The sequence below is a fragment of the Euprymna scolopes genome, chromosome 45 (assembly GCF_053919585.1).
Source record: "Euprymna scolopes isolate OS-2025 chromosome 45, ASM5391958v1, whole genome shotgun sequence".
Classification (NCBI taxonomy): Eukaryota; Metazoa; Mollusca; class Cephalopoda; order Sepiida; family Sepiolidae; genus Euprymna; species Euprymna scolopes.
This window is the reverse complement of record NC_136526.1, coordinates 39,787,852-39,798,954: the sequence shown is the minus strand read 5'-3', so window position 1 is coordinate 39,798,954 and position 11,103 is coordinate 39,787,852. Positions and strand designations below refer to the sequence as shown.

The 11,103-nt window shown below is 33.1% G+C and overlaps 1 protein-coding gene across 1 annotated transcript in view; it reads left to right on the top strand.

The window, feature by feature from the left end:
• LOC145269484 (metabotropic glutamate receptor 3-like) overlaps window positions 1-11,103 on the top strand; it is a 46,948-nt gene that overhangs the window by 10,199 nt on the left and 25,646 nt on the right. The window contains exon 2 of the mRNA XM_080125208.1: window positions 5,178-6,494. Coding sequence (XP_079981334.1) covers window positions 5,178-6,494 — 1,317 coding nt within the window. The remainder of the gene's footprint in view (window positions 1-5,177; window positions 6,495-11,103) is intronic.

Below are 11,103 nucleotides of genomic sequence, written 5' to 3'. Positions count from 1 at the left end.
TTATGATAAACGGACTTATCCCCCTTGACATACATTACCTTCAATCAAGGTTCCACCATTTTTAAATGGAATGTAAATGTGGATTATTATTAGATAATTAAAAGTGAAAATAGAATTTATTGAATTACTGAGCGTTATTGTTTGTTTATATATAGAAGAGTTGTGCGACCATTTCAGTATGATAAACTGACTTATCTCCCTTGACATAAATTATCTTCAATTAAGGGTCCACCATTTTTAAACGGAATGTAATTGTGGAATATTTTTTTAATCTTTTTTATTAACAATACATCTATCGCACGTGGATCATTTTTTGTGACTTTTGGAATTTATACTACCAGGGGTGTCTCAAAAGTAATGCCTCCTATTTTTCTTATTCCGCCTGAATGGATCAGAGTGAATTGCAAATCGAATTGATGAATGAACTTATGCACCGATGACTTGAAGGTTTTATCTCCGTGTTGCAGATATCGACAGTTAGTGTAAGGCACTAAGAAAGCAACTCCTGTCATGAAAGTACGTCAGATGCAGAGATGTCTCACTGAATTCTTTCACGCAAAAAAATAAAATAAAATAAAATAAAATCGCCGGCAAAAAAAAAAAAAATGCATTGAGCATGGTGGTGACTGTGTAGAAAAATAAATTCTGGGGCAATAAAAGGTCGATCGTTTTAATGATACCAGTCCTGTCGTCGTAGGTCTTCAACTTTTTTAATGAAAAAAAAAAAGGAGGTTTTACTTTTAGAACGACCTTCGTAATTTCGATATGCAGTATAAATCCGTTATGTTTTCACATGAAATGTATCAGTTTAAAAGCTCACCAGTCTACGCAAGCACTGAATATTTTCCCCACATCTAAGTTTCCTTAATGGTAGTTAACGGTTTTTTTTAGAAGCATAGATGGGTAAATGTCTTCCGTTTGAAAATTCAAATATGTCCCATTTGATTTGAATATCATTTTAAAGTTTTATATATTATACTCGCAGGCCGCCAGGCATTGCCCGGTCATAAAATACACTTAAATGTGATATTTTGATTAATGCAGAGTTCGTATTTATCATTATGCTAGCTTGGGAGTTTGGAGGCGTGTGTTGAACAAAAAAAAAAAAAAAATTGGTAGTAGGCAGGCAGGCTCAAACCCTTATCCCTGAGTGGCCATTGGGCCTTGATAAGTGGTGAACTCCATGTAAAAAAAAGAAGGAGGAAAAGAACGTGAAAGAAAAAAAAACATAACGTCTTTTCCATTGCGCCCATCACAAAACCGGAAGTGGCGAAGGTTTAAATTAAGGCTAGTCAATCGAAAAGAGGGAATGACTTTCAAAAATATGTAGTTGAGGGTAAAGGAATTAATATTTTTAGGCAATTTTTCGATATTTGTTGTCCGAAAGGTCGAGCTTTAAAAACCATACCAATCTCGTGAAAACCGCCGCCTCTGTCGAAAGTTTTAAGCATAAATACATACATACATACATACATACATACATACATACATTTAAACAGGCAGGTGATATTTATATTATAGATTATATTAGACTCAATATATAGTAATGATTTAAAAAGTTTTTTTTTTTAAAAATGACTCATGGACCACCAGCAAGAATCGAAAAAAAACAAAGTTTAGCTTACGATTTATTTTCCCTATAACGTAAATACCTGAGCTATGAAGACATGTTTGCGGCAAGGCTAAAAATAAAAACATAAACCAATAGCTATTATGTTACGCATGCATATTCGCAATGCCGTCGTTCGACCTTCACGTGGCAATTTTCATTTTTTTAATTTTCACATTTTTGCACCGATTTTCCCCGACTAAACCCCAAATGTAAAGTTTCGCATGGGTTCGAATAGCCTATATATTAACTTTCATGTCTGTAGACCAAAAACTGACAGAGGAGTTTGGTAGGAAATTTTTTTAAAACAAATATATACGCATATATAAATACACACAGAAAGAGATTTTTGTTTACTATAAGTTTTTTTACGCAAATATTACGCAAGCGTAAATCATGTAGCATATCTGCATGAATATAATTACACGTAATAGTTAACTAAAGATGATCATCCCATCAGAAAACCGAAAAAAACTAAAAAGGAATTAATTAAAATTAATGTTTTAAAGAATATGCAAATTAGCTTGATCTTTTGCAGATGAATGCAATTCCACGACACATATATATATATATATATATATATAAAAAGTTGTATTTTTTTTTTAAATAAATAGAAAAAAGGGTTTTTAATATTAATATCAACACACACACACAAAATTATAGGAGTATAGATGCTAGGGGCTGTTTCTTCTTAAAATACTTATTCAATTTAGTTTATGAGTTTATCCTGTAATTATTCTCTAACGATTGGTTCTTATATCATCTCTGAAACGATCGTACATAAAAATTGTTGTTTATACGTATGTGTATGATTAGCTCATAAAGATTTTTCTTTTTTCCTTCATACCTACATTACAATAGCTTTGGTCGATCTATTACCTCTACCATTAAGCTAATTTGGTATCTGCACTATTTTTGATGCATCGTAAATATATCTATGTTTTCCCTTCCAAAATAATAGCTATTTATCTTCTCTCTCTCTCTCTCTCTCTCTCTCTCTCTCTATATATATATATATATATATATATATATATATATATATATATATATATATATATTGCTTTCCATCTCTCTCTCTCTCTCTCTCTCTCTCTCTCTCTCTCTCTCTCTCTCTCTGTATCATCTATATAATTATAAAACTAAAATGACCTTGTAACGGGTGTTGTAACCCCACATCCAGATCACGACTTCTGGTTGTGCATGCGTACATAATTGCTAATACTTTCTGCTTTTTTTACATCGTTCATTTCCGTATTACATTTAAGTTATTTTAACGTTTTTTTTTACAAATAAATCTACTTTAACTCATTGACAATCATAAGAGAATTTTACAACAGCGATTTACCCACCGCCTTCCTTTTTTGTTTAATTTATTCTACATTTTTTTAATATACCTTTCTTAAAAAACATTCATACATTTTCTTCTACATTATCAACATAAATAAATAACCCCAGAAATATGTTTCTTTTTAATTTGCGTTACAAATAAATAATCAACACAACAATAAAACGTATTGTTTTACTGTGTACGTTTTCAGAGGCCAAATTGTTTTTTTTTTCGCGTTTAAATTATCAAAATAAACAATTGTTAATACTTTCTGCTTTCTTTTTTTACATCATTCATTTCCGCATCGTCTTAAATAGTTTTATTGACCTTATTATTAACATAAATTAAATATTTGACCCAATGGGTCATGAATGTTTGTTTAAAATAAAGGAAAAATGTTACATTTTATTTTCATTTTCTATTTAAAAAGGAATTCTTAACATGGGGAGAGTTTTTTTTTTTTTAACTATTTTGTACTTTCAACTAACATACTGACCCAATACGTGGTGTTAATTTTATTAGTTAGCCAATCAGATTCTTTGTTATTCCCGCTCCTATTTCCATCGTCCAACACAAAAGTTCACTTGATCTGTAATTAACCTCTTTTTCTGTTTATGCTGCATGGATTTGATGTTATTGTTCGTGTTTATATACACACGTGGTGTTAATTTTGTTAGTTAGCCAATCAGATTCTTTGTTATTCCCGCTCCTATTTCCATCGTCCATTGTTTTTAATGGACCATTGTTGTGTATTAAAATGTGATTTAGTTTTAAATTGAATGTATTTAAGTTGGTTTCATTATATTTTGTAGTATACTAGTTTCTTTATATTAATTATCATAATTATAATCATTATGTTTGTTATTATTATTATTATTATTATTATTATTATTATTATTATTATTATTATTATTATTATTATTTTGGCTGTTGGTATTGCCGATTTTATACTGATAACATAACAAATAAACATAAGCTATGGATATCTTTTCTCAGTTTTCCAGCATTTTCCACAAGATTCTGACGGTCCCCAACAAGGCAGTTTTTCGAAGTACTCCAACACTGCAATGGGTTTTTTTTCAATCCACTTGTCAAACCCTTTTGTTACACTCCCAGCACAACAGATACAACTTCTACCTTCTTCAGCTTCCACAATCTTTTTTATCACCCTTTTTAAGTATTGGTATTCTTCGACTTTCTCCTTTTCTCTTTCCTCCACATTCATATCAGCTGTCACTACTATATCAATGATTATTGAGTTTTTTTCTAACCAAACTAAATCTGGTCTCCTTGCTTCAATCACATTAACACATATGATAACATTATCACATATGATAACATTAACACATATGATAACATTAACACATATGATATTCATATTTCACAATAATTTCATATTATCACACTCCACGACCCCTTCTGGAACATACTCGTAACATTTTTCACTGCATTCCAACCCACTTTTCTTGCATATATTCCAATGAAACTTTCTCGCAATATTGTCATGTCGTCTCTTGTATTCCTTTTGAGCTACCTTCTTACAGCTACTGATGAAGTGTTATATTAGGTTGTTGCATAAGATCCCGCCGAGTTTTTTTTTTAAAGAAAACCAAAGAATTTTAACAACTAAAGTAATGCTCCAAGTTTTTGTATGAATCCCATCGACTGAAGCTGGCGTGAAATTGTCTCAAAATCACACTTCATCTTTTCACCCAATTCTCTACATGTCTGATGGCCATTTTCCTTCAAAAGAACCCTGAGTTGGTCTTCGTCTATCTTGATTGGTTTTCCGGAACGAGGAGCGTCATTGAGATCAAAATTACCATGTTTGAATCTGGTAAACCAATCTGGAACACTTCCTCCAGGAATAGCGTTATTTCCATATACGGCAAAATATCTTTGGTCACTTCATTCGCTTTTTTGACCTCGATTAAAGGCGAAAAAAAAAAGGAGGTTTCAGAAATTGTGATTTTTTTTTCATCTACTTGACAATCCATTTGACGGTTGTGAAAACTAGAAAAATAGAAAAAATTATATGAGAAAAAACAAAACGATGACCATTATCTTGTAGAACAGATTGAGTGCTTTCTAATGATATATAACACGTTGCAGCATTTTGTCACGCCCGTACTTGTTGCTCCGGATTATTATTATTATTATTATTATTATTATTATTATTATTATTATTATTATTATTATTATTATCATTATCATTATTATTGTTGTTGTTTTTTGTTGCAGATGTGGTTTTCACGAACTGGAACTCTTTTTTTGGCTAGTCTGTGCATGATAGCACAGCCCAGCTCTCAAAAAATACCACCATGCAAGCAAGGAGAGATACCTATGGTCCCCGCACCCGAACCGAATTCTCAGTTAAACGTCTACTTTGTATCAGTATTTTCTCTTCATGGCCTGGGATCCCCGCCAGATACTTGCGGAAGTATTCACCCGACTGGCCTTCAGTTGACGGAGGCTTTTCTATGGTATCTAAGGAAACACAATACTAAAAACACCCTCGTCTCATTCGGGGGTTTTGTTCTAGATTCTTGCACCTATCAACAGCTTATCACTCAGAAGGTGTTCAGCTTTGAGACGGGTCAGATTGCGTGCACACTCGAAAATAGTAATATCATCAAACCGGAAAATGCTTTGGTCTATATCGGTGCCGACAACCTACCCAACACCGTGGCCCTTTCTCAAGCACTGGAACGGACGCGGGAGACGCAGATATCTCCTCTGTTGGACATCGGGGTCTCTCAAAAAACGTTCCCCTACATGATGCAAGCGATCCCTGAAAACGAACAAGTTGACGACGTCCTTATTGATTTGCTCAACTCAAACAATGTCAAATATATACTCCTCGTGCACGAAAGCGAGCCAGTCTGGACGGGCAGGGCGATGGCATTCAGCAAGAAAGCTAAGAGTCTCAATATTTGTACAGTTAACATCACTTCTCTTTCAAGTGACAAATCGAATTTTAACGATGCGGTACAGAATCTGGTTAGTCATCAAACTGTCAGATACGTGGTTGTTATGGCAGGGACGTATGTCACAAAGAAATTAATAGACGCAGTTACTCCAAGCAATCAAGCCAAGAACAGTTTAGTATTGCTTACATTTGGAGTTCAAAAGTTCCCTCAATCCCAAAATCTTAAATACCTGAATATCATACCGAGTCTTGATGCCGAGGATATTTTGAAAACATGCGATGACTTCATCACAGATTACAATAACATGTTGAAGAGCAAGACTCAAAACCCGTGGATGACCGAATATTGTAACGCAAACTTATGCAGCAACCCGGATGAAAAACAGGATATCCGGTTACCGTTTTTGTTTCTTGCTTTGAAGGCGACTATCGAGGCTCTCAAGGACTGTGAAGGCAGCTTGTGCACATCGGACAAGACCACCTGGCCACAAGATGTTCTAAAATTGACCAGAGACGTCCAGTTGATCATCGATGGTAGCAAACAATCTATTTTTAATTCGGACGGCTTCCTCAACCCTGGCATCATAAAATTTAAACTCGAAATCAACGACGCAATGGGCGTAACGAACGTGAGTGGTTTTGCCATAATTTTCCTCATTGTTTCTTTTTTTTTTTTACGTAACATTTATATTGTTTCTAAATTATTTGAATTCTTCAGGAGACTTTTCTCATCTTGGGTGTTATTTTTTTCCCAACGTTTCTATCTATGCAACCTCCCGCCTTCTTCAGGTGTATCTTGTCGAACTCGGGAGTCTTTCTGTCAAACCTGGGAATCTGCGTGGAATTTTCAACGGAACCCTTTATTTAATCCACAGAAGAAGCATGCTCCCGTTCCGTCGGCCGTAACCGGGTGTGGATCCTAAGTAATTCGCGATTTTATGTTGAGTATTTCCCGCACTTTTAAATGAATTTTACCAAGTACTCTATCCACTATGTCATGGGTCATTGTGGATAAAATAAAAGGCTGCCGTTCAAAATTATGTGCAGACTCCCAACTTGTGCATTTTTATTGTTTTATTAATTCTTACATTAGATTTTTCTTACGCGCATATATATAATAAAAGAGGCGCAGTTTTTCCCTTCTGGACCAAAATAAAGTAGGTTTACTACAGCGGATGACACATTTCATTATGTCTACACTATTAGGCACTATCCTATGTAACTATAGAACAACATTTTTGACAAATTCATTCATCATAATAAAACCCTATATTTTATCGTATGAATGGCATCATAGAACTTAAAAAATATTTCTTTTCTTATATTCATGCGCAGTAAAGTTATTTTTTATATCATTAGCAATTTGTCTCAAAAATGAGAAAATAAGTCTGAAGAATCCAAATAAAGCGAAAAATCAGAAACGTAATATTTATGTATTGTTTTAATTGTTCAGGCAATTATTCTCATCTTGGGTGTTATTGGCCCAACGTTTCGGTCGTTGAAACCTCCGACCTTCATCTAGTGTAAACACCATGTTTTTTTTCAAGTAAGAGATGTGGGGTTAGCTCTGTATTCAAGAAATCGGACCTTGAGTTTTAGGATGTAAGATGTCTATCCACGGTTTCGTAAAATAAAATTTTCACATATATTGGCAATTAACAGAAGTATCCAGTTAAATATTGAATAATAGGAAAGTCTTAAAGAGTACACTATTGACCCCTGAAAATGAACCTTTTTTATAATTTTCGGACACACCCTCAAACCAAGGTCTGATTTGCTGCAATACAGAGCTAACTCCTTTTCCTTAGTTAAAACTAAAAAAAACAACAACATGGAGTTTAAACCTGACGATGGTCGGAGGTGTCATCGACCGAAATGTTATGCCAATAAAACCCAAGATGACAATGATTGTCCGAACAATCAAAACAATAGAAATATTCATATCTAATCTCCAAAATTGAGAAACTCAAGATTTATGTTTTTTTTAATGGCCTTGTAATCAGTAAAATGGCTAAAAGATAGCTAAAAGGGTTCTTTTCCTGTTGAGGGGTTTGTTATAAGCCGAAAATTAAATTTTTTTAAATAAATGAATGTTTATTTGAAAAAAATAAATAGATAAAAATTACCGCACGTGCCGATATTCTAACCGTCATGTTTTTAAATTTCGTTTCCTCCGTGCGTCTAAAAAATGGATCTCTATTACACATGTGCGCACGAGTGAACGCTTACGCATTGGACTGGACAATACACAACATCTATCTTAGACAAATAGACCGATCCGTACAACACAATGGCAATTAATAATAAAAAAAGATAAATATATTGCTTAAAAAAATCCTGATGAGGGCTTTGCTCTAAGCCGAAAAGTAGGAACTTTAAATAAATGAATGCTTATTTAAAAAAAAATTTTTAATACATACATATATATAATAGCAGGGCGGGGGGCGTATTTACTGTAAAATACGCTTAAATATGATATTTTAATTTGTCCAGATTTCGTATATGTTATTATAGAGTCGTGAATTCAAAAGTAAAAAAAGGATTTGGGTGCCATGAGCTAGAATCGAAACCGGAAACAGAATGGTAGCATTCAAAGCTTGTGACGTTACCACTTTACCAACATGACACACGCACGAAGTGATTACAAATTACAAATTAAAAGTGAACTAAGATTAACGTATAAAATGTATAACGATTTTTTTTCTATTTTTCCCCCTTTTAACTCCTTAAAAACTATTTTAACCTGCTAAACCCATAAAAAAAATCTAATCATTTGAGGCTCGTAGCGCTGCTCTGCGACTTTTAGTTTTAGAGATTTAGAAAATATAGAGACAAACAAACAGACAGACAGACATATAGCTTTTTATATATAAGACTAGCTGGGAGAGGGAGTGCTGTCATTGCCCGGGCGTAAAATACGCTTAAATATGGTATTTTAATTAGTCCAAATTTCGTATATATTATTATAGAGTTATGATTTCAAAAGTAAAAAAAAAAAAGAAATATTTGGGTGCCATCAGTTAGAATCGAAATCGAAAGCAAAACTGTAGCTTTCAAAGCTGGTGACGTTACTTTAGAATCACTTCCCCTTGATCAGAAATCTGTAGATAAGTAAAAAAAATAAATAAATAAAATAGAATTACCTCCTCATAACAGTTAATGTAATTAATTTAAATTTTAAGAGCGTTTGAATTTTATAAAAATTTAAGCATGACGGCCAATTTGTAATGTTATGACCCTTTAGGCTGTGATCATAGCGTAGTATCTGTTAACTGTGGCAAGCGGGGTCAAGGGTCAAGACATTATTATTATTGTTATTGTATTCTTGTTAATTGATTTGAGCGACGGATGGTCGCTGGATCAGTTATTATGATTAGAAGAATAAACAATTTAATTGCGAAAGAAATAATTGACGTGTGAATCGCAAAAAGAATGTGAAAATAGAAAATATATGTAAACATTATTTTGGGGTTTTGAATAAACAAATAACTAGGTGGATTAGATTGGTATGAGACACGTAATTAGGTGACGTAAGAGAATACGTGATGTAGTTAGTTTTGGAGAGATTCAGAGAGTTGAGGATTGACCACAAGAGCAGACAGACGTCTAGACAAGGGTGGACAGACAGCTAGGAGCGGGCTGTAAGAATAGAAAATGTAGACGAACTGCAAGTTCTGTGAAAACCATTTGAGACAACTGTAATAAATTTATATTATAAAAATATAAAAAGTTGTTTTAATGGTTTCACAAATAAGAACAGATGTCTCAATTGGTTGGTGCTGATCGCTTCATGGTTCGTCACAGAGCAACAGGAAGTTAAAAGAACTCTTCAAGAAAAAAGGTACGAAGCATATATGCTTCGTACCTTTTTTCTTGAAGAATTCTTTTAACTTATTCTTCTTATATATGAACTGTAAAAATATCCCGTGTGATAAGTCTGATACAACATGACTCGGCTTACACGTCAATATCATGTCATCCTAGCTAAACAACATACATACGATTTATACGTTTATTATCTGTCTGTTAAAAGAACAATATCTTACATCCACTAGATAACACATGACACGTTTTAATATAGCATCTCCTTAATATAAACCAATATAGAACAAATTTACAATTGACAGCTTAAAGAGTAGATATATGTTGTTCCATTGATGATGGGTGATGCACTCGAAAGAACCTATGGAATAAATACGATCCACAGTTGAAAAAAACAAACAAACATACAAACAAATATTTGATTATTCATTGTTTGTTTATTTATATGCTCGCAACGACTACATAACGCATTGTAAGCCTTCTGAAAATCCCTTTATAAATTAAACAGAATACCAGAGTTTATTGGCCAAATAAAGAATTTCATGGATAAGGACTGTCGTGAATCTATAGCGAGAATAAGTGCACAGTTTGATGTCAGTGTGGGAACTGTACACACAATTATTCACAAGAAACTGAAAATGCGGAAGAAGATTTGCGTGAAGTTTATCCCAAGTGTTCTCAGGGCAGAGCAGAGCAAAAAAAAAAAAAAGAAAAAGAAAAGAAAAAAGACGTTGGCATGATAGTATTATAATCCAGAGACCAAGAGAAAGAATTCCCAGTGGAAGCATGGTAGCTCTCACAGACCCAAGAAAGCCAGACAGAGTAAATCCACCTGGAAATTTATAATGATCCCTTTTTTTGACAGCATAGAGTTCCCACAGGAGAGACAGTCAACAAGGAATACCCTGTTGAGTTTTCAAGGGAGGTAAGCGATTCTGTCAGAAGAGGCCAGCTTTCTAAAAATGGGTCAGTGGCGTTTCCACCAGGACAATGCACCAGCCCACAAATCCATCCTTGTAATAGAATAGATGGGCATCAAGACAGTTACTCAGCCTCCCTATTGTTCAAACCTTATTTTTAATGGTTAAAAATGTTTAAACAGTTATTTTTACACACACACACACACACATATATATATATATATATATATATATATATATATATATATGTATATATAATTTTTACAGATATATAATTTTTACAAATATATATATGTATATATATATATATATATGTATATATATATATATATGTATATATAATTTTTACAGATATATAATTTTTACAGATATATATATGTATATATATATATATATATATATGTATATATATATATATATATATATATATATATATATATATATATATATATATAACTTTAGCTCCTTCAGCTATAATCGAGACCGAAACCAAAAT